Below are 23,932 nucleotides of genomic sequence, written 5' to 3'. Positions count from 1 at the left end.
ACTTTTTTTTTTTTTTGTATTTGTTTCTTTCTTTCTCTTTCTCGCACCGTCCACCTCTCCCACTGAGGCTCTTATCGCCAGTTTCCACCTGTATCTCTGATTGTCACACCTTTTTGCTTCGATGAGTCACTTCCAAAATCCCGACCGAAGTCTTGGGTGGGGATTTCTTAATGAGTCATGATGACTGTGTGTTCAAACCAGCACTTTAATGCTTGTCTCACAGCTACTTGAAACCACACTGTCAATCTTACATAAAAGATAGGAGCATAACAGGGAGCTTCCCTGCCCTGTGACAACCAACTGGAATGAGACACTGGTGTAACTGGGATACATGTGATGGTCTTTTGTGTGGTTTACTGGCACTGAGGAGTGTTATGGAACTCTTGTGCTCTGAACGATCATGACCACACCGAGGATTACCTGCTGCCATACAAATACTATTCATTCCTACAGATATATTTCTGGGAATTGGATCAATTATAAAATATATCTGACTTGACTCATCTCTCTGACTCCTCTTCCTCTCCGACCTGTTCTCTCTCAGTTCATGTCCAGATGTCCTCCAGCAGGAATGTTGATGTCTCTCACCGACCATGTGGCCCAGCCTCACTTATACGGTCCATTAAAATATCCCCTCTTAAGGTAATTAAAGACAAAAGTTACAGTCCCCCTTTTGCAAAAAGTTCAGCTGAGTATCAATGAGTCTATAACAGTGTTGTGAAAGTCTGACGGAGTAGATTTCTAAGCGTCAGTGTTTTCTAGCTGTGATCTTGCTGCAGCCGTCCGCCCTCCTGTTTGGTTATCAGGATTTAGTTTTGCTCTGTTCTGCAGGGTACATGGTGGCATCGCACAGTCACAACTTATTACTGTACACTAACATTACACTTCTGCTGTCGATACAACAGCAGCTGACTGAATAATGATTGACAGCTTGTGAAGCACAAAGGCTATTTGACGACAACACTTTGGAAGATATGCATTTAATTGGTCTGTAACGGACAGCTGGAGCGGTTCCCTTCAGTCCTCCTCCGTCAGATGGGAATGGTTTTAGTAGATCACTTTGCAAGCCAGTACAGGAGCAACATTTACAACGACCAGTTAGTGTTTAAAGTTCAAACCTATTAATGAGAACTGCTTATTCTTCAACACGTCATTAAATTTGTGTGTGAGTTTCTCACTTTCCTCTTCGTGTGCAGTTGGTGACGGGGGGAAACCACGTCTTGCTTTTAATCCCTTAAGCAAGAGGAGTTAACTGGAACAAAACACATGGGTTGGATGCAGAAAAGCGCAACACGGAGGAGTCACTCAGCGTACGCATGGCTCACCTCAGGGCTTCTTCTTTTTACGCGGCCCTTCTGCAGGGCTCTGCGCTCAGCCTACTTCGGTCCCGTCTATATTTAGGGCTGATGAATGCCCTGTTGGAAAGCTGTCCTACATTGAGCGCGCTCCTCTCTGAATACCTGCAGGTGGACTCGCCTCAGTCACCTGACGCCTCTCCTCTGCCTGTGTCTTCGATAAATAAAAGCAAGAAAATGGTGATCATCACATCTGTGGCTACCTCCTCTCTCCAATGCATGAATTTGATCTTTAATGTCATTGCAAGTTGAAAATATTTAGGTTTCAAATCACATGGTAAAACGAGGCCTTTTGATATTACACAACTTGTGACACACATTTGAACATTGGCCTTTCCAAGCATTAGTAACTGTGATCTGTCAGATGTCAACATCTGCATCCTTACATCCTGAAAACCAGATGTTTCTGTGTTTACTGCAGCTGGAGACACCTCGGTGCAACTTTGTACTGCCGAACCAATTCAAACATTTTTAACCCCGCCCACACTTCTGGAGTTCAAATACATTTCCAAAGGTTCCTTGGTGTGAAAGCACGCTGAACCGCTGCATCCTTTATTCCCCCGAGCCCTCCTGCCCCGGGACAGTTCACCCAGCAACACTCTCATTCTCAGACAGATGTGAAATGGAGATGGATCTGCACTGATTCACCAGGCTGGCACTTTCGTTCCTGTTTGCCTTGGTGCAGCAGTGCCCGGCTACAGATGAGAGGAGCTCCGGCTGAATGCAACACAAGAAAGTGGTGCTGGGAAACGTGGCCGATTGCATAAGAGCCCCTTTAGCTAAAATAGATATATAAAGATATTAATATAAAGATCACTGTGGTGTGAGTCTGATACTGGTCTGTACTGGACACCGCGGCCTCGTTCTCGTCTCACTAACACACACATATAATCAATGGTCGGACCGGGGTAATTGTGTGTGTGTGTGTCTGAGATCGAGAGATATTGTTGCTCTTCAAGCACTCTGCCATCAAGACTTTCCTATTTGAGCCAGCTGTCCAAACAAGGCGAGTATAAATAGAGGGAGAATTAGCTGGCATGGTAGTGAACATAACAACAAATACACAAATTCAGCAAGCGCAAATTCCCCTTCTGACTTTGGGTGAGACAGACTTTCGAGCTATTAAATGTACAACGTTGAAAAGAGAGGAATAATTTGAACAAAGGACACGCATGGATGAAAGAGCACACACACTCACACGTCCCCCCCGACCCCCCCGCATCCCATCCTCCAAGATTTAGTGGAGTCTATTGATCGCGTTGTTGACAGCGTTCTCACCAGACTGTACATTTATCAACATGTTGGGATTGTTTTACATGGCGGATAAACTGTTTGAGGGGGGATAAGTGTGTGCGAGGGTCTACTGCTAGTGTACACGGGGCATTTGGGGTAACCTGGACAGCTGCTGTTGGAGCCTGTGCAAAGACACACACAGGAGTGTGCGATCAGGAACTCCAGCCAGGCAGCAGCGACACGGAGAAACCCGCTGACCCTTTTGCACACAGATTACCCAGGAATGTGTTTCCTCACAATCCATAAATCCATGTAGGCACCCTTTGTTTACGGACTTTAACTCTGATATCTGGAACCAACCAAACTTGTGACTCAGGTTTTACAACATTATTTTCACATATAATGGCCTTGAAAGAGGTTTTATGTGTTCCATGATACGGATAAGATTAGACCTCTCTCGAGGAAGACCGCTGTGCTTTGGCTCACAAATATGTCATCAATCATAACATCTATTATCTAAACCGGCCCGTAGAGTCCAAGAGAAATCTCCCTTTTTTCTGACCCTTTCCTGCTCCCTTTACTGCATGTGTACCTTCCATCTGGCAGCAGGTCATGAACTTGGCAATGATGTCAAAGCCATCCAACAAATATCCAACAATGGTTCCACTCGTAATTTAGCTTTTTGTTGGATTTCAATCACAATCGATTTTACATGTGTTGTTATTTTGTGCATGTTATTTCACACAGATTGTCTCTGCAATAATAAGCTTCCTCAGTGAATCAACTCCAGCTTATAACCTGTTGACACAGGTTAGGGCTGCCGACGTACGGTAATAAATGACTTGGTACAGAATTCTAATCCTCAAACATAATAGAGAAGTCGGAAAGAGTTATTACCATTTAATCTACATAACTGCCAAGGTAAGAAGCAGGTAGCATGGAAAGATAAATATCCACATTCTGTCACCATGGAAGTTGATATTTGGATTTATCTTCACACAAAAGGAAAAAAAAATCTATTCAGAGGTTAATCCCCTCCTTTCATACAGGACCAATATATAAGCGCATTCCTTTCTCTAACTCAGCATCCCCCCGTACAACAATTCCTACTGATGGGTCTGAATGCTTGGCTGTGCCCGCGTCGGTTGCCAATGCCGAACCATCTGCCACCCTGACTCATCAGGCCTGCCCACGCTCTTTTGAGAATCCACCATTTCCACAACGTGCCTCATTTTACTGTCCAATCCCATTACATTACATTACATTACATTACATTACACAAACATTCAGCATTTCACTGTGGCTCTGCCATCAAACACAGACCTGACAATGTTGTTCATTCCACTCCGCGCTCTTCTATTCTAATCCGCTCTATTCTCTTCTAACCCCGTCTAGAATTGTTTGCCTGTTTGATCATTGTGTCGCGTCTCCAGGGCCCAGATACAAAATGACTTGCATTTGTGAAAGTGCACACGCAGCCCCCCCACTCCCGCCCCTACCCGGACCCCCCCCCGCCCCCCCTCTCAGAGTGCTTGCGCTGGTCTTGAGCTGCGAGGGACGGACAGGGACGGATCCAGTGTCCAGATGATGAACTAGATGCTCCAACCTGCTGGTGTCCATTACTCATGATCGCACTGATGGTGTAGCTCTCTGTCCCTTACCTCCACATCCTCATCTGCATGCAAACACAGGTGGGTTGATGCATCACAGATTGTTCACAGGTGTCTTACATGTGAAGATGAAGCTGCCCTGTGAATGTAGAGTGAGAAAGACGTAAGCTTGCAGGCATCGGTAGCCCGATCTGAGGCCGGATTATTCGTAACACACCTCCCTCACGTCAAGTTGCATCATGGTAAATGTGGATTTTTACATGGCATCGTTTGTGTATTTTGTATTATTAAGCAGTGCAGTTCACAATGCTTCATTTTATTTGTTCTATTAAAGCTACTCTCTCATGAAAAGGAAGACACTTCCAAAGGCTTCAAGTTGGTCAGTTAAAGTACTTAATGATTGACTTTTCTAATCCAGTCTCCTTCTTTCCTGCAGCGTAGAATCCTCTTTAAGAGGTCACGCTCTCTGTTTCACAAGCATTGGCTCTGACTGCAGCTGCATCGCTGCTATTTAAACACGGGTTGGGTGACACCAGCAGCCGTGGACTGTGTGCTCATTAAACCACACATACACACACACACACACACACACACACACACACACTACACCCATGGGAACCCTGAGTGGCACGTCTGTAATCCACTCCTCTCTTAACCCCCACAGGTCATCTCTGTAGTGGTGGCAGTTATATCTCTCTCACACACACGTACATTGGATTCACTGCTGGGTTACTTCTTCCTGGTATTCAATCCCTCAACTGTACTTTGTCCTTTGTGTCCAGGTAATGTGCCAAGCGAAGGTGATTAAAGTTAAAGCTACAGCCTCAACACTCACTTAAACACAGTTTAAACAAGCTTTGTTAAGATAAAGGGGGGAGACATCACAGTGTTACCAAATTCAAACCATGTGAGTGTTGATGTAATGCGCAGAATTAATATGTACCATGAGGCAGAACAGCTCCTCTGCATTTTACTATACCTTATTTCTAAAACAAGGACAAAGAAAGGGGAAACCAATTTAATTTTATATGAACAATTGACAATAGAAATTTGATAAATGGTCATTTTGGTGCATCTGACCAGCTTATTCCAGGGTAACTATGAACTGCAAAAGGCTCCCGTTTTATACCTTTTATACCACACGTCTATATTATGTGAGCAAGGCACCTTGCCATGTTTCACATGGTAGGAGAGGAACACATAACTCTCTCAGCGGGTCACATTAGGACAGCCGTGAAGGGCCTCCACTTTACACCAGCACGCTGAGTGTGTGGGTAAGGAAAGGACTTGTGTTACAGTGAGAGCCACTCTGGACAAGTGCATCTCTGCAGCTGATGATATAAGTGAGAAGAGGAAAAGAGAGCGGCTGAGCTACCAGCTGGTGGCAGATTCATAACGTATTCCAAGATTAAAAACCAAACCAATGTCATGAGTTGATACGGGCTGCGACAAACGTAACATGTAAAGGCTAAAATATTGTGTCAGAAATGTGCATTAAAACAGGAGGCGTTAAGCTTTCCTGAAATGAAGTGCTGAGCAGGTGGAAACTGAACTTGCTGCTGGTGTTGGATGAAAGGTCAGAGGATCACTGAAGTATTCAGAATTCTAACTCTGGGCACTAATTGTAAAGAACACACCGGTCACAGGAAGAAACTGACCGCCCGACATGCAGGTAATTGATATGTTGGCATGTAAGGCACTTAGACGTGCGCACACACTAAGTGAGCAAAAATGATGAGTAACAGGAGACATGTTCCAGGGCCCAAAGTCACATTCAGAGGATAGCTGATGTTTTGACGTCACGAGAGAGAAACAAAAAGAGAAGCGCAGCAGGAAAAGCAATTAGGCCGATCGTTTTCCTTCTGCCTTCCATTCTCCCTAGCCAACACACACACACACACACACACACACACACACACACACACGTTGGTGCAGTTGCCTGTCCGAGTCTAACATGCCCGGCCTGTGCAGGACAGAGTCAGATCACGTTTCGTTTTAACACCATATTAAATCACAGTGTTTGTCAGGTGTCAGTGATGTTTGTGTGTGTGCCCATATAGGTATGCATTTTGGTCTATGCATGTTATTTGTGTGTGTTGACCCTTATTAAAACAGGCATGTTGACTGGATCTCCCGCTGAAACGTAACACAAACACGCACACAAACACCAACAAATCAACAGTAGCAGATGTCCTAAATACACATGAGCCTGACTAAGTGGCAGGAGGGAAGTTCAAAGTTCGATCATCCATGAAAGCAAAGCCGACCTCTCAGTTTATAGAGATCAGGTCTCATAACATTTCCAAACAGCCTATTAAGCTCCTCGGAAGAGGTCAAAGGTCACATATTTCTTTCTGTCTCACTTTCCTTTTTTTTGTCCTCTATAAGGGGAGAAATTTAACAAATGAATTATTACTTTAATAGTAAAAACAGATTAAGCTCAACATTAAGTTCCTATCAGTATTTCCTCCCAGCTCTCTGTACTGTATCCTGAGCTCTTCCTCACCTGTTAACTCATGTGAAATAAAACTATCCGATAACAAAGACCAAAAGAAAAAGTAGGCGGACCTTCAGTTGAGTTTTGTAAAACTGATCTTTAACTTGTTCACTTTTTTCAAATGCCTGTTTGTAAATCCCCTGCACTTCACTGACATGTTTTGTTTGATTTGTTGTACCAACCATTTGAAAGTTCATCTGACTGTCTCATTTATCATATTAAACGAGCCCCTTGGCCGAGGATGGAGACTGTAAATTGTAACACTCCTCGTTTAGGACAGGGGTTGCTATTTATGTTGCAGTGACAACTCTGGCTCTGCACCCACGGGAGAGACCATCCCTAATATCTGCGCTCAATAATGGGTTGAGCTTTCTATTTGTGCTCACTCCCACTTCTTCTGTCTCTCTCATTTTAATTCTCACATTGTCACTTGGGCCACCTCACATTAATTATAGCTGTTGGCCATCATTAAAAGGCTGTTACAGAAATAAACCAAGGCCGTGGCAATTATTTGAAAGTGTGATGCACAGGTAACTCTTTAGAGGCAATTTGGGAGTTTAGCAAGCTGTGAGGGAGTTTACATTCAATCATTTTCACATAGTGGGTATTGGTATAGGCTGCAGTGTTTTTAGACTCATTCATTCATTTCTCATACAAAAAGCAAGTCGTCATGGTTACAGTCTCATTAGTTTGTCTCCCATCCGGTAGCCTGATCATCAGCTCTCAGCTAACATGTTCAAATCCAGTCCGGTCCTTCGTGGCCAAACGAGTCACGATGCGCAGCGCGCTCTGCTGGTGAGATTCAGTAACTACAGGAGCACATTTTCTTGAATAACCTCTGTTTTGTTTATAGTTTCACTTAAACATGGCCGCCCTAGCAACCGCTGGAAGTGCTGATAAACGTTCCTCGGTAGCTACCACAGATATATTTAATGTGATGTCGAATGTAGTGAATGTGGGTCATGTGGTCGACTTTAATTTACTCATCTCGGATGTTTAAGGTATCCAAGGACACACGTAGATGAGGCGCTGTTGGACGCCCGACGAGCTAGTGGTCGTTAACCAATGCTAGCTAACGTCAGCTAACGTCAGCTAACGTTAGTTACAGGAGACTGGGAGGACCGCTTGCTATCTAACGTAGTCCAATGGTCACGTGTCTTTATTTGTACTGTTTGTGTGGTATTTGTAAGCGGACATGTTTCCCCTGCTAGCCTGTAAAAAACGGCGGTGCCTCCATTATCGGACGCTCGGTTCTCAATATTTTAATTCACTTTTGCACGCGACATCCTTGTTTAGCAGCGCGCTCGGATCAGCTGTTTGTGTTTGTCTCCCCTCTGAACGAACTTGCGCAGCGAGAGGGAGGAGACGGCCGCGACAGCGTGGATCAGACGCTCGTCACGCAGAGAGTCGCGCAGTTTCTCAGAGAAGCCGAGATGAACCGGAGGATGTGAGTGAATATATATATGAGAACGCACTACAAAACAAAACGAAATACAACATTACCACTGATTACGGGGCTCAATATATAAATCTGTCAATTTGTGCTTCGAAATTGAATTTACATAATCAAATAACAAATGTATTGGATTGTGTAACAGTGGTGTGTGTTTTGTTTGTGTAACTTTTAGACCTCAAATAATTTGATTGTTTAGTGGAAAGTGAAATAACACTTTCATACTGCTCAACAACTGAGTTGGTGCTGCAGAGTCAACACACATTTTACACAAACAGAAAGGCGCATTCCTTATCCGTGCTATATTTACATTACCAATCACTGTAACACGTCAAATCAATTGGGGCCTTTGAAATAAATGAATCCTCAATATTAATGTGCCGTCACTAGTCAATGATTCAAGATACCTCTCTAACTTTTCTACTCTCATTTCACAGGATTGAAAAGTTGGAGAGAGAGAGGACATTGAGTGGTCAGTGCAGAAGGAACGGCTGGACAGGAATGTCTGGTGAACTGGAAGAGTACGAAAAACTGCTGGAGGAGAAAAGAAATGCTGAGAGTAGGTCCTTTCTCTGCATTACACTATGCTAACATCCCCCCTGTTTCTAAAGCGGCTCTGAGCTAATTCTAGTACCATTTTGTGTGAATAACTCGCATTGTAGAGATTTAGATCCATCTCCTTTCCTCCTGCTTCCCGGAAGAAGAGTCAGAACTGCAAACAGAAACATCCGATCAACGCTGAACCATTTGATAAAAACTGTGGCTTAACAATGTTCTTTGCATTTCTTTAGAGATGAATCTTCAAAGGCAGCTAGTGAAGATTCATAATGGTGTGAGGAAGTTTCAAAGACAGCTAATAGATGTGAAGCCAACTCCTCAGAGTAAGTTTTATATCTAGAAGGGTTTTTGTGCCTTTATAGACAATCATATAGTTTCATTAAATTATTCATTCACTCATCTTGCGAGACATTCAGTACTTGTTTCTCATCATTTATATCAATATTTATTCCATTCTGCTACATCGATGTAAGAAGAAGCCATTATCAAGTTACTGCACTGATCAATACAAGCATGATGATTGTAGCTTAATGTACAATCAGATTTGAATTATTGTTTCTTAATTTCTTCTTGCTGTTCAGTGATCAAAAGACTGAAGGAGATCATGTCAGAGGTGGAAATCTCTATCAACGCCCTGAAAGAGGAACAGCGTTTAAGGTAACAGGATGCACTAAAAACGTTTTTTTGACTCAGTAAACCTAAATACAACGATATCTTCTTTATTAAGAAATACCTCTTTTAACTGAATGTTCAGTTACATACACAAAAATATTCGATAACACATATTATTGTACGTATTGCAATGCAATACACATTTAATTCCATCAAAAATATAAAGCTAAATAAAATACGGCAGCGCAGATTTGAAAAGATTGAAACTATACAAAAAAGACATGATGATCTACGCCCAGTTAGGCAAGTAACCGGTTCTGATCAGTGTTGGCTCCACACTGGGAATTAATATGTGCAAGATATGAATAATTGTCTTTAATGTTTCTCTGCTCCTCTCAGCTTTGAGGATCTTTTGAAGGAGGAGCGGACATGCAGACAGGAGACTGCTGCTTATGAGAAGAAGATTGAAAACTTTCCTGAGAGCATTTCCTTCAAATCGGACCCCAAACCACACACGGCTCCAACTGTCAAGGTCTCCTTTTTCTCCTTTTCCCCAGTTTGTCATCTTTAATGCAGTAAAAAAGGGAGCAGCCGAGTTTGTGTTTATGTTAAATGTGAGAATGTGATGAATAGATATCGCATTGTTACTGCTTTTGAGATCTTGGGACAGAAAAAAAAGGTTGAAATCGTTAAAAGGTGTGTTATGAGTTGATGGATAATATTTATCACATTTTTTCACGCATCAGCATTTCATTCAAAGCATGATGTTTCCGTACTAGACCGAACCCCTGGACAGAGACTCCCCTGCAGAGGTCAGAGCGCTGGAGTCTTTCCTTCTGAAGACCGGGGGCGCTTGTGGTGGCTGGGACCAATACGACCACCAAGCCTTCCTAAGAGTAAGACATTATTGCCATTCTGTCTTGACAACATGCGCTGTAATGAAAAGTCTCCTTTCCTCTTCCTCCTTCCTGCTTGTGAATCCTTGCACACTCTGACTAACTAACAGCGTCCATCGCTTTGCTTCAGGCAGCTGTGGCGGATGCCAAGCCGAAGGTTCATCACCTCGTGATCCCTGCTTGTCCTTATCTAATCTGTTTGGTTTACAGGTTTGGACAAAGCACGGTGGGAGAGCAGCCTACAGGAAAGAGGCCAAGCTGTACTTGCCTGGTTTAACGCTGGAGGAGATCGAGCAACACGAGGAATGGCATCAGGAGCTGATCTACCTACAGGCCAAAAAGAGAGAGGTAGAGCAGAGCCGGAAATGAGCCTTCGCCATTTCACTCACTGTCTCCGACTTAATGTTCCTTGGAGTGCTTTTTCATTACATTTAGTTGTATTGTCATTTTCTAAGGCGTCCTAAGTGAACATGATCCAGATTTCAGAAAAATTCAATTTTTTTTCAAACTCAGAGGGAGATGTTGTGGTGCAGTCTTTTAAATACGTTGTGCTGGTCCTCATCCCACATCCAGGCTATACAGCGATGGAGAGCCAGCAGGCGCCGGGAACGCCAATCCAGAATACAGAGTCAGGAGGAGGCAGAGGAGGCTGGAAGGAGGGAGAAGGAGGCCAATAGTCAGGCCCACCAACACAGGTGAGTCCGAGGTAGAGCAGAGTAGAATAAAAAAAAGGATGCGTGAAGATGAGGAGACTGGCCAAAGCTGTGAAGGAGTCAAACAATCCTCCCAAACTTGACCGTATCATCGGCCACCGTATATATAGGTGATGATAACAAATAAAGATCTGTTTTAACTTCCATCCCTTTGGTGTCATTTTGGTTTTATCCTCGTCTGTTCAAGGGCTGAGGAGGAGAGGGTCGAGGCAGCACGACGAATGGAGGAATGGAAGGAAGAGAAGAGGAGGAATAAAGAACAGGAGGAGAAGCAGAAGCGAGCTGAGGAGATACAACAAAGGAAACGGGCAATGGTGCTTTGTGTGTGAAAATATTTGCGATGTGGTTCATAAAAGACAGAAAAAGACAGGAGACAGGATGAAAACAATACACACATTGATGTAAACGTGGTCGGTGTCCTTTTTAGCTTTATCAAAAAAATTGTTCTTTCAGGAAGAGCGTCGCCGGCAGCTGGAAGTAAAGCTGACAATTGAGGAGCAGCTTCGGCTGAGGAGAGAGGAGGAGTGGGAACAGCAGAGGAGGGCCAAAGAGGAGGAGCAGAGGGAGATGGACGAGAGGAGCAGGGAGGCAGCAAAGGTCATCAAACACTTTAGTGAAAGGGTATGAAGCCTGAGAATTAGAGAGACACCAAGAAGCTCCAGTTGTGTGTCCGTTGTGCCGGCGTTACCACTTTGAAGTGGCTTCTCACTGGAGCACATTTTTTGTTTTGTCAAGTTGTAAAATAATCCTGGAATGAGATCTATTTTTTAAATATGGGAGAAAGTACGTGGAGTAATGTTAGAAGAGAAGTCACTTAACTGTATAAAATACAAAGCTTGGGTCTGCTTTTCGGCAGGATCTTCACAAAGTGGAAGCAAAACTTCAAGAGAAACGTCTGAGGGTGAAAGAAGAAGAGGAGAGACGGAGGAGGATCACTGCTCAGATGAAGGAGAGGGTAAAGTCATATACATTTTAAAATGTTAAATACACAGTCTTGTGGGTTTAGCTATCGACTTATGTTTCTTCCTCATTCAGGTGGATGGTCACATCAGCAGAGACCCCTCCAGGGTCACCCGTCCCACTAAGGGATGGGAGGAGCGAATGAAACACATTGGATCTTCAGGAGGAGGGCCTGTGCTACAGATGTTTCACAGGTCTGAAAAGGGGAACATTTGTGTGAGGCTTTGGGTAGTAGTGGGTGATTGTTGAACCATTGATGTGTATTGTCATTTTGTTACAGAGCTGTTCCGACTTGGAGAGAAGGCCTGTGATGAGCAATAGAACAATAGAAGTCAACCGAAGAGGCCCGGAAATGCGTTCATAATTCTGCTTGCTGTTACCATGTTCCTGTCTAATATGTGTGCTATTAATTATATTCACTCACATTTCACAAAACAGTTATTTTAAAATAAAATGTTTTTTTAAACTTCACAATTTTTTTAATCTCTGGTGGTCTATTTTTCCTCTACTGAAATGGTTCACTGAAAATAGTTTTATTAGTTAGCAAAAATGTCCTTACAGTCAATATTCATGATTTGCACTTGTTTTTACGTCTTCAGTATAATTTCTGAACTGCCGTGCTTTGCTTTTATTTTGAAAACAAACGTACCGGAAAAGAGTCCTCATAGGTGCGGATGCAAAGATGGCGGAAGAGGAGAGCCAGTCTGAGGAATTTGAGCAAATAGACTTTTTAAGAGATAGACATGTACGATTCTTCCAGAGAACTCTTCAGGTGTTACCTGAGAGATACGCCTCACTGGAAACCACCAGGTACATTTACTGTGATGAAAAACGTTGCTTTAGTTTTGCTGAAAGGCTGGACTAGCATTCAAGCTAGCTGTGCTTCAACCGTTTTGAATGAGGGCTAGTGCAGGTTAGCTTAGCGGGCTAGCTAACAGCACACATCACTATTAAGTTGCAGCAGTGATGTTAGGACCGATGGGCTGTTACGGTAGTAAAACAGGAAACCAAGGGTACAGCGGGGCTCGACACCCGTGAAGGGTTATTTTCGTTGCAATTGGGCTAATTTAAAAAGTGAACGTCAAGTTACATTCAATGTATTGATCAGGTTCCTCTTTTCTAAACCTGATAAATATATCTACTAAAAGCCAACTTTAACCAACGGCTAACAGTATTTGTTGGCCACTTTTTTAAAGACAGTGTTGAGTTTGGTTCTATCCTCCAGTAATATATTGTGACTGTTCCCTCTTCTTTGATGCCTAGTTCTCACCATGCATTCACTCGTTAATGCATCGCTATCAATATTAAATGACCAGGTTATTATTGCTTTTTTATTTCCAGGTTAACGATCATATTTTTTGCCCTGTCGGGTCTCGATGTGCTGGACGCCCTGGATGTGATCGATAGGAATACTATGATTGAGTGGATCTACTCACTACAGGTTCTGCCCACAGAGGACCGTAAGTCTCATTTCTTCTCACTGCTTCACACCTGCTGATGTGAAAAAGTGTATCATAAGAGGATGCATTACAAGATTTAAGAGCGGTTCACATGGAGCAGTAAGTGTCGTTACCCACATCACGAATAGGTGAAAAGGAGAATTATCACCTCCGACACGCAAGACTTCACAGAGAGCTTTAACAAATGATTTCCACACACTATTGACAACATATTCCAATATTGTTTTATCTTTGAAAAAAGACAGAAGACGCCTCACTGAGGTTAGGAATGAATACAGAGTTGGCTCAGGAAACGGGTACCAGACCAATGTCCTTCACATCCTTTTTTTTTTCTTTTACAACTTCAGAGTCTGCAAACTTCTAATTCTATAAAATATTTCCTCATCTCTGGAGATTGCAACTGCTATCGGCTTCCATAGCGGTTCCTCGCCGTGCCTTTTCCAACCACACCTCTTTCATTAGGGGAAGTTGGTCTTTAAATATTTAATGATTTATTTTCTGTCTCTCACAAGAAACTCTGTGCCATCTGTTTTCATGCCCAGTTAGTTAATTATTCAAGGCAGCGCAGAAAGCATGTGGGGATGGCCGTGTCTGGTTGTTCTAATGGTGGCTGCTGCCATATGCTTGCTGTCTGGCTGGCTCTCTGTCAGGTGAAAATACGGCTTGGGGGGGCCACTTGAGATTTTGTAATGTGTCATTTCTGGCCCTGATTTAGTTTTTAAGTGCAATTTTCCAGATTTGGTGAGGTTTTTTTTGTTGAGTATTAATATGCTAAGTGAAAATACATCAATGCTGTTGACATTTTCTGCCTTTTTATACACATTTGAAAGAATAAGTGACCATGATTCATGTCTTGCAATTGTAATGTATGACACAATGTAATATAGCAATAGGACTTGGGTTGACACTGACATGCATTTTATTTAATTGGGTTCTGTTATATTGAGTATTTCTTTCATGGCCTGTAGGTGGCAGCACTACACTTTATTTAATCTTTAATCATGCTGAGCATCCACTTACCTGCTTTGTGAGAGAGTAAATCAGAACGAGTATGTTGCAGTTTCTTTTGATTCTCTCCAGTACGTTTCTTACTTATCTTCTCTTCTCCTGTCCTTCTCTTCCAGAAGCAAACCTTAGTCGTTGTGGTTTTCGTGGATCGTCACATATTGGAATTCCTTATAGCACTAAGGTACTGTTTTTGGACCTCATCCCATGTTTGACCTAATATTAATATATTGTATGTAAAGTGCTCCTTCCTTCTATGTTTAGGCCATTGTCTTTGTCAGTTGTATGAATAATATTTCATTTTTGAAATTGTCCTCAGGGTCCCGGTGTGCTCCACCCGTATGACAGCGGCCATGTAGCCATGACCTACACCGGGCTGTGCTCACTGCTGATACTCGGGGACGACCTTAGCCGCGTCAACAAACAGGCCTGCATGGCTGGTCTCAGAGCGCTGCAGCTGGAGGACGGCAGGTCAGGGCAGAAACACGCACTCACCCAAACGCGCGCACGCACACATTTTAAACTCTGATTCACGCCGGCACTTTCCCTCTGACTCAAATATGCCCGCAGTCATGTGAACACTAGTCTTAATGTGGACCGACACAAACTCGTGTCAAATGTTCCCACTACAGTGGATGCTTCGCTCACATACACGGGCGTATCGTGCGGGAGATACCTCTTTGTTCACACAAAAATATATCTGTGTTAATCCCTTTAGCAACTTCAGGCAACGTGCGTATCTTAGTGACATGACTGAAATTCTGCAAATTCAGCTCATTTTCGACCGTTTGTGCAACCCTCCTGTCTGCGTGTCGCTCTGTGTCTCCCAGCTTCTACGCGGTGCCAGAAGGAAGTGAAAACGACATACGGTTTATCTACTGCGCTGCCAGTATCTGTTACATCCTGGATGACTGGTCGGGCATGGACATCCAAAAGGCCATTGAATACATCAGAGGAAGTTTGGTGAGAAGACATTATACTGTGGGGACAATAGGACGTTATGGTTGCCACCTCGGTCCTGCACTATTTTAAAGCAGTGCCCCCAAGTAAATCCAAGCAGTTCAGCGCTTTTGCCAGGATCCCATTAGCCTTTCATGACGGATGAAATATTGCTTGTAATTTAATAGCTCTTCATTTCCCTCTTCACAGTCGTACGACAGTGGGTTTGGCCAGGGAGCCGGCCGAGAGTCACATGGTGAGTATGATCATCGTGTAACTGCTCATACCTAGTTACAGAAATGTCCACTTGCGTGGGTGATCTAGTAAGCTGGAAAGTACGGTGCATGTGTACTTGGTGACCTAGATCAAACCAAAAATCCTCGAGGTTGACATTGGATGGAAAAGGTTTTCGGGTGCGTTGGCGGTGTAGTAGAAGAGGGCATGAAAGTGGCCAACGGGAGTAACTGGTTTAAAGGATTAGCTGTTAAAATCCATCTCTGTAGAATACATTGTCCTCATTAATCCGCTCACCCACACACACAGATTAGACATTTTCTCACACAAAAGCCTTCATCCTAAACAAACACACACACACACGAGAACTGCTTGGAGCACATCCATGGGCCAATTTCGTTAATTAAATTTACGGCTATATAAACTGTGTGGAGGGTCTGATCCTGGTGCATCTGGGTAATTTCCCTGCTTGTAATAAATTGCACTTCTATGATTACAGTCTTCATTGAGACTCTGCACACAGCCAACTGTGTGTAGGAGGGCCGATTACACATCAGTAGAGAACTACAGTTGATACCGATTACCCATCCGTCCTTGAAGAGTGTGTGTATTCAACATCAAGACCGCCCGCACTGTGCGCTGCACATTTCCAGACTCTTTCATAGATGATTATTGTTTAGGCTTTTATGTAGTTCAATATGTGACACATGGTGTTCCAGGGTACTAAATGAACTTCCTGCGCGGGTATGTATTCAGTGGAGTTGGCCTTTATCTCCCTGCTTTGTTATTTGCACTGTGTTTCTCGTCTTTAGGCTATGTAGAAATACTTCCGTTCAGGTGTGAATAATTGTCCCCCGCCTAATGTTAGAGAGAATCGTTTTGGATTCCCCTCAGTTGTTTCTGATTCAGACTGATGCCCTCCTAGTCGTCTTCCTGTGCCTCCAGCAGACAGCAAGCTAGACGCGTTTGATCAGGGGCGAGTGTTACACCCCTGACTCCCAACACCTCAACAAGCCTCTTCCTGTGTTCCTCTCAACACACACAAACAAACCGTGATAAGCAGCCGGCCAAGGCGGTGATGTCAGAGGCTTGATGAGAATGAAAGCGGCTGCCAGGTGATGGATCGCTGCAGCTTGTGGCTGCACTGATAACCGCCTGTCATCAATCACGGAGCAAATGCGTCATTGGATGACTAGCTCAAAAGTTTACTATCATTGTGCAGAAAAGAATTTTAAAAAATTGCAGAAAAGAAGAAAGAATTTTAAAAAAAGGACAGGCGTCAAGTTAGAGTAGCTGCATGCAATGAAATATTTGGCGGTGAAATACCCCCACCACACACTAACACACACACACACACACCCTCCCTCTGTTCTTACTGCAGTGCCCTGTAATCACCAAGGTGTGTGTAATCAAAACATATTGGAAGGGAGGGGCAGGAGCGCTAGAACTGCTCTTCAATTTGATTAGATAGTTTAAAAAGCAGTAGTCTTGATTTAATTTGATGAAATGTGTGAAGAAATGTCCAGACCTTTTTTTGTGTGTGTGTGTGTGTGTCCGTGTGTGTGCAGGGGGCTGGACGTACTGCGCCATCGCCTCTCTGTGTCTAATGGGCCGTCTGGAGGAGGCGCTGAGTCAGCGCGAGCTGGACGGGATCCGCCGCTGGTGCATCATGAGGCAGCAGAGCGGCTTCCACGGTCGCCCCAACAAACCTGTAGACACATGCTACTCCTTCTGGGTGGGAGCTACGCTAGAGGTACAGGCTGGTGTACCAGGCGCACACACCTACATGCTTCAGCATGTTTAGTGTATTTAAGCATTTTACCATTTTTCAAACGAAAGATAACGTTTATTAAGTGTACTGGCTGCAGTAAAGCACTGTTTATACTCACATTGTCGATATCACTTTGTTAATCCTCTGCACGCACGCGTTCTACCCTAAGCCGGTCAGCATTTGTGTCACTACGGTACGAGAGGTAAAAGGTCAAGGAAACTGAGCCTAACTGCAGCTAGCTATGAGTAAGCCAGGGACACACACACACACACACAAGCCAACGCGCTGCAGGAAAACTGAATTTCTGGGTCAAAACTGCACCAGAGGGAACAAATGTGCACAAAAATTGTTATTATTTTTATTGTTTTTGGAAAAAGTGCTTTATGAGCAACAATAAAGGTTGATGTTTTCTTCACTCGAATGAATTTTGTAAACTTGAATCTAATGAACTGAGTATCGCCTCACTAAGGACAACATTCTCTGCCTCTTTTGGAATCAAATATGTGTTTTAAGTGTTTGACAAATGTCTGCTTTTTTTCGTTTTGATTCCCAGAATTTCATGGCAAAACCTCTTCCCTTCTTTCGCTGATGCTTTCTTTTTCCCCTCAGCTCTTAGACGTGTTCCAGTATACAAACTTTGACAAGAACAGGAGCTTCATCCTGTCCACGCAGGACCGGTTGGTGGGAGGATTCGCCAAGTGGCCGGACAGCCATCCAGGTCAGTGGCATCTCGCAGTCAGCAGATGGAGCAATGCTGACCATACAAGACTGCCGTGGTTTGTTCCCATCCTTTTGTTAAAGTAAGAGGGACACAGATCCCACGTACGTGTTTGTTTTTTGGGGTCAACCGTGGTAGTGGTTGAAAGCCGTGTTTAACGTACGTGTGGTGGAAACCCAAATAGACGATGAAGCGGTCGCTGTCCAACATATTGTTGCCGTTTACTTCTCAGTATCTTCAAAGATCTCTATTCAAGGACAATATGATAATGGAACTAAGCAGGGTCAATTGTTGTCTAGGACTGAACAGTTTGTACCCCTCCCTCCACAGACTGCAGGGTGGAGTTCTGGTTGGCAGTTTTACCTGAGATCAATGGAAAGGTTCTTGTAATCCTAAACCTCAATGATGCACTTGCTTGTGTGTTCTTGTTGTCTTTCCCGTCCTTGTAATGTGTAATTGATGAGGCGATTGTCCATGTGTAGCCCGAGAACGTAAGAGATCAAGCTCCTCACGTTACAGGAAGGACCGGCTGGAAGAAACAAAGAGGCCTCGCAAATATGACCCGACAAAAGGGAGTTTTCTGGAAATGAACGGGATGGCCACAGATGGCGTTGGACTCGCATGTACTTGAGCAGTGCGAGTCCATATATATACACATATACAGCCTCTGATCCGGGAAGACTGGAAGGTAACAAACGGAGAACAAGAGGGGGGCTTTGTACTTCATCATCAGCCGTTTGATGGTTCATGTTAGGAACAGTTGGTATTATGTAACAACACGGCGGTTAGAATCCACCCCATATTGATTGAATTTAGTCCCAGTGAAGGGCATCCGTCCATGAAACGCATCCTTAGCTATTTTCACCGCCAAAGAGATGGAAATAATAAACCAATAATTGATTTGGTTTGAAGGCTTCTTTGAGGAAAATCCATCATTTGATTGGGCGGTGTGATTAACGGCGTTAGGCGCAGAAAGCACGACGTGCTCCTGTTTTGTCGAAGTGTTCCGAACTCTCTGAAAAGCACAGCATTGATTCACAGAACTGCCAGAACTTCCCGTTATTTGCTCATCACCAAACGGCAGACAGACCCAGTTCGTGACAAGGCGATGGGTATAGTACGGTAGAAAATTGTGTATCTTTTCAATTGTATCAACTGCCTCCCTTCTGCATTTCCAGGCTTGTCTTAAGCTGTAAGTCCTGTGCAGACAGAAAACAAATTGCATGAGTTAACAATCCTCTGTAAGTGGAACCTTTCAGCGTAGCGTGAAGACAGGCCAATGCCTGTAAGAGGTCACACCTCAACGTTTCATCCCCTCGTGCTGCTGTAAATCACAGCTGTATTCAGCCAACCCACTGCCACCGACCTCTCAGGCTGTGGACACACGTCCCGGGTTCTGATCGTTCAAGGTCACTTGTCCTTCCTGAGAAGCTCAGGCCACCTTCTGCTAAACTGTCCTCTCCTATGACTCTTTGTCCAGTCATGGCCGGAAGTCACCCGGGCCAGAGAGAACTCTTCAAAAACTAGTTTGATCCAACCACAGAATTGGACCTGAAAGAAATGATGCTGACATTGTGTTGGCAGCGTGTTTCCACGCTGCGGTGCCGCCAAGTGCCAATGAAAAAAAATGCTTAGAAGTCCGAAGAAAGAACGTGGCATGTTACTGTGTGTGCGACACTTTGGAAATCCAATAACAGTAATCGGCCCCTTCCTGTTTATCACACAGGCTTCTCCTTTTGTAGTGGTCGACTGTTTATCCGACTATACACTTCTGCATATTGTTTGAAGCTCAGCATTCTCATGTCCAGCTGGGGAATAATTCATTCATAGCGATCACCTTTTAATTAAAACTAACCTTTGAAAGTTAGATAATTTTAGGTACTTACCTTTTGTAATTTTCTGCAACGTTTTTTTTTAAATGATTTATTTGGTTCTACGTGGAACCAAAAATATAATGCTTCTTGTTTTGCTTCATTTTCATGAAGTTGCTCCACATCAGTTTGTGGATACGTAATATATTAAAAATGTCCTTATTTGAACCGTGGAGTAATCCAGACACTCCTTCTACTGCACAACCTTGAGTGGGAGTCCATACGAATCCTGATGGATGCGGCTGATGGCGCTTTGATTGATTCGGATGTCTCTGTCCAATCATCTGTCACTTAATTATAATTCAATTAGTGGTCCATTTACTGGCCTGTGCAGCTTTTAGCTCTGGTCCCAGAGGAGGTGAAACGACATGGGGCCAACCTATATGCGCATTATTTATGTCTCCTTAAAGGGGCAGTACAACACAAAACAATGCTCCTGCTTTACTTATTTTCCCTGAGAAATAAGGTTATTGTTTATTGATCCTGGAGGGTGATTAAGACTGAAGTAACAAACACGACCGCCTTCTCATCTTCGATCCAGTCACTTTCAGGTGCTTCTTCTGTGTTGCACGTTACCAGCGCTGACCTAGTTTCCCCTCCTTTCCCTCCCGCCAGACCCTCTCCACGCCTACCTGGGCCTGTGTGGGTTGTCTCTGATCGGCGAGCCGGGCCTGAGGAAGGTGCACCCGGCTCTTAACATCACCCAGAGGGCCTTTCAGCACGCCGAGCAGCTGCAGCTGACGTGGAGGGACAACGGCGGCAGCTGCAGCCGACGGCACTGACAGCGGGAAGCTCCACGGCTTGGTTTCCGACCGGCTTCAGCAGTCGGGGACGTCCGCCGGCAGTCAGTCACTCACGGGCGGTCGGACTTTTGCTGTGTGTCCTCGAGACGTTTGGCCGCCCATCGAAGAGGCCTTCTAATTACAGCAATCAAGAAGGTTTTCAAGTCCCCAGTTACACACCGGTAACTTTAGGGAGTCAATCGACAGTAACTTTTGTGTTGAGCAATATACGCCCCACTTTTTTTTTCTTGCTGCCTTTTTTTATTTTAATTTTATTATATGTAGTAAATAACATCGTGGTTTGGGGTGATAAAATGATGTGCCAGAAAGTCAAATTTGAGGCACTGGAGATGCCTCAGATGCCTCAATTTTGCATATATATATATATTTTTAAACTAGTATTACAGCTTGCTGCTCCTACTCATAGAAAAACTAAAACAATCTGCTGTACACCTCCCAAGCCGAGGATGAAATATCTGCCTCACATGGACATAAGAAAGAGCCTGACTCCCAAATTGTGTCTTTTTTTTTTTTTTTAATGGTTCTGCAGTAGCTGTGGGCTGGTGCAATTATTAATTAAGTAGATGCACGTTCAACGAGGCTGAATGGTGCCCCAGTAAAATATAGTGAATGAGTTACTAATTCTAATTCTTTATTTTTTTTTTTGCAAACCAGCATGAGCCCAGTGGTCCTTTTTGGTGGTGAAATTTAAAAGGTTTTCTTTTATATTTACCAACCCTGCATCTTCTGATCACCCCCCTCCCTTCCCCACGGTCCTCTTCTCCAGTATTTTCAGCCTCTGTGCCCCTCTAACATCTCAATCCTCACGTCGTCTCCAACCTTTTCAGAGCCTCAAGCTCTCGGGTCCCAGGAGTTGCACCACTACAGGCTCTGCTTTGTGCTCCCGAGACGTGTAAATGATAATAGATCTGTTGGAGTGGAATTCAAAGAAGAGACAGCCAACAACTACCCCAACAGGCAAATCAATGATGAGAGAAGAAAATCAAAAAAACGGTAGAAAAAAAATTGCATTGAGTATTTTTTGAGAAGCCGACGGAGAAAATGGACCAGTTCTTCAATGTTCGTACTCCCTGAACCGATCGGAGCCACCCTCCTTCTCCAGCTTCATACTCCCCGTGAGGCGCCGGCCAGCCGGAAATCAATACGCATCATGACTTGGGGGGAGAATGTATTCTTTTGAACAGTGCTAGGAAAGAAAGAAAAAACTAGCAGAATGGGCCTCAGACAGTCGTGTTACACAAACAACGCTCGGAGTCTTAAATTGCCATCTTCTGTAGTGGAACAGTCTTCTTGCCAGATGTTCATCTCCTCGTCTCCTTTCCCACCAAACTGCCTTTTTCCCCCCCTTTATTTCAGGCTTGAAAACAGAGTAGGTAAGAAGAAAGGAGATCGGAGAGGTGGATAAATAAATGATTTTCACCATCTATAATGTATGATGATCCGTCGGTGGCTGGAGTCTCCTCTTGCCCCCCCCCCCCCCCCCCCCGTGTTGAGGAGCCTTATTTTTGTGCAACTGCATCTATATATTGTTGTTTTGATGTTGTTGTTTTGCCTAAGTCATTGAGGTCTGGTGCAGTTACTCTTGGTGACTTTTCTTCTGCCATTTTTGTTAGTTACCATCAAATATTTATAATACTTTTACAGTTGGGAAAAGCAAGCTATGACTTTTGTCACACATGCCGAATTGAGCCTCGGATACACAAAGAATAAACCCAACAAATGATAAAAATGGGTGAATAAAAAGGATTCCCCGAATAATATTCTGGTATCAATGTTTTTGTGTAATGTGGTAATGATGTGTCCTGAATCTCCTTGGTTATGATACACTGAAGGCCATGTCTCAAATGCTTCTTCCCAAGTGAGAAGTTTCAACTGCTGTGCTTCCTCCTCCTCTGTGGCCGCGTCACGTGGCAAAGCCGCAGTCTCAAAGGCCACTCTGAAATGTGCGTCGTATGAATCACCGCTTTCTGAGTGCTCCCTCCTTCCCTTTTTGGATTTTGCTACACGTACAGCGCGCTTAAATCGGGCTTAGCTCGGCCGTACTTGAGCAAAAGGGCATTTCAAATCCTAGGAAATGGAAACCTGCTCTTCACTTATTCAATCAGCTATAAGCCGGAGGGAGGGGGCAGGAGTGAGGGGGGGGGGGGCGTTTCATCAGTCGCGTCTTGTGTATTCCCACAAGGTTCAGTAAATGCTTAGCAGACTTAAAAACAAAAAAAGTGCCGGATGATTTGCCATTTATTGCGTCTCAACTGTTATATTGTGTCTGCTTTTCTGCTACGTCACCGTGCACCCGATGCCCTCTGTCCCGCAGCGGGCGGAGGCCTTTTCTCTCTTTGTTTCGAAAAGGCCGCAGTGAAAGCCGCATTCGGACTGTGGCGACAGACGTTTGAAATGCAGCCAAACTGGCCACACGGAGTCCGCCGTGAACCCTCAATCCATCGACTAATATCAATAATGTCACACTAAATGTAATGGAATTTATTTTTTGTATGCTTTGTAGAGCGATTAGTGTAGATAAATATGTAAATGTCTATAAATATCTGACTTCTATTTTGCAAGTGCTCAAGATGAAACAATGTTTACAGTGACATCAGTGAGACGGGGAGAGGAGTTGGATATGCAAATGTAATGTGACGCGCTCTCCTACTTCAACTTGGAATTTGAGGACAATAATTTGGATCCAGCTCGGCGGTGCAAACTGTATTTATGATCAATAAAAACACGTACTAACTTTTACAATTGTTCTGGTTTCAGTGTGCGATCGGGTTAACAGGACGCATGGGGATCACTTCGGGGAATGGACTTTTACATTTTGATGACATGCACAGTTAACATCCAAGGTTTGTTACCTTTACTCGTCAGAAACGAGTTAATGCATCCATCTAAAATGGCATTTCCTTCAGGCTGAAGTTGGTTCCTATATGTGTTTACCCTGCAAGTGCACTAAGGTATAGCACCTTTCCTTCTGCAAAATAGTTGGGCTTCTACTTAAAAGACGGCCTGTATTTCCTTTCCCAGCGGACCTTGTGGCTTGATGACTCATCTGTTCTATTTTTAACTTCAAAGACTAACTGGTAAGGCCTTTTTACTAATTTGACTTAATTGCCTTTGATTTTTCTTCCTGCTCGGGTGAGTTTGAGTAGCTCGCTCTGATTTTTCTTCCTTTAAATTCTGTTGCTCGGTCAGTGACAGACATAATTAAAAGCATTGGGGGGAGGGGAGTTCTGCTGGATATAGGACA

At 43.9% G+C, this 23,932-nt stretch overlaps 2 protein-coding genes across 3 annotated transcripts; both read left to right on the top strand.

Moving 5' to 3' along the window:
* Positions 1-7,486: 7,486 nt before the first annotated feature.
* Positions 7,487-12,361, top strand: ccdc112 (coiled-coil domain containing 112). Of its 2 annotated transcripts, XM_040195930.2 has the most exons (14): positions 7,487-7,605; positions 8,048-8,142; positions 8,586-8,707; positions 8,940-9,029; positions 9,288-9,363; positions 9,718-9,850; positions 10,098-10,214; positions 10,425-10,562; positions 10,788-10,909; positions 11,115-11,241; positions 11,381-11,548; positions 11,784-11,882; positions 11,963-12,081; positions 12,168-12,361. In XM_040195930.2, the coding sequence occupies exons 1-14, from the start codon at positions 7,561-7,563 to the stop codon at positions 12,196-12,198; spliced, it is 1,482 nt and encodes a 493-aa protein (XP_040051864.2). In that variant the 5' UTR covers positions 7,487-7,560; the 3' UTR covers positions 12,199-12,361. The 2 variants fall into 2 exon arrangements, with proteins under 2 accessions (XP_040051864.2, XP_077943529.1); XM_078087403.1 differs by lacking the exon at positions 8,048-8,142 and having other exon boundaries at positions 7,562-7,605.
* A 108-nt stretch (positions 12,362-12,469) lies between these two features.
* Positions 12,470-22,448, top strand: pggt1b (protein geranylgeranyltransferase type I, beta subunit). The gene is made up of 9 exons (XM_040195932.2): positions 12,470-12,697; positions 13,229-13,347; positions 14,472-14,536; positions 14,672-14,823; positions 15,183-15,315; positions 15,502-15,547; positions 17,094-17,278; positions 17,906-18,014; positions 20,501-22,448. Exons 1-9 carry the CDS (start codon positions 12,570-12,572, stop codon positions 20,665-20,667), a joined length of 1,104 nt encoding a protein of 367 aa, XP_040051866.1. The 5' UTR covers positions 12,470-12,569; the 3' UTR covers positions 20,668-22,448.
* The last annotated feature ends 1,484 nt before the right edge of the window (positions 22,449-23,932 follow it).

This window comes from Gasterosteus aculeatus, chromosome 13 (assembly GCF_964276395.1).
Source record: "Gasterosteus aculeatus chromosome 13, fGasAcu3.hap1.1, whole genome shotgun sequence".
Classification (NCBI taxonomy): domain Eukaryota; kingdom Metazoa; phylum Chordata; class Actinopteri; order Perciformes; family Gasterosteidae; genus Gasterosteus; species Gasterosteus aculeatus.
This window is presented reverse-complemented; position numbering and strand designations above follow the sequence as displayed.

Excerpts from the sequence above, each read along its gene's own strand:
- ccdc112 (XM_040195930.2), top strand. The coding sequence starts at position 7,561 with ATGGCCGCCCTAGCAACCGCTGGAAGTGCTGATAAACGTTCCTCG. Across the intron at positions 8,708-8,939 it reads GGAGAAAAGAAATGCTGAGA|AGATGAATCTTCAAAGGCAG; the intron begins GTAGGTCCTTTC and ends GCATTTCTTTAG. Across the intron at positions 9,364-9,717 it reads AAAGAGGAACAGCGTTTAAG|CTTTGAGGATCTTTTGAAGG; the intron begins GTAACAGGATGC and ends TGCTCCTCTCAG.
- pggt1b (XM_040195932.2), top strand. The coding sequence starts at position 12,570 with ATGGCGGAAGAGGAGAGCCAGTCTGAGGAATTTGAGCAAATAGACTTT. Across the intron at positions 15,316-15,501 it reads AATACATCAGAGGAAGTTTG|TCGTACGACAGTGGGTTTGG; the intron begins GTGAGAAGACAT and ends CCCTCTTCACAG. Across the intron at positions 17,279-17,905 it reads GGGTGGGAGCTACGCTAGAG|CTCTTAGACGTGTTCCAGTA; the intron begins GTACAGGCTGGT and ends TTTTCCCCTCAG.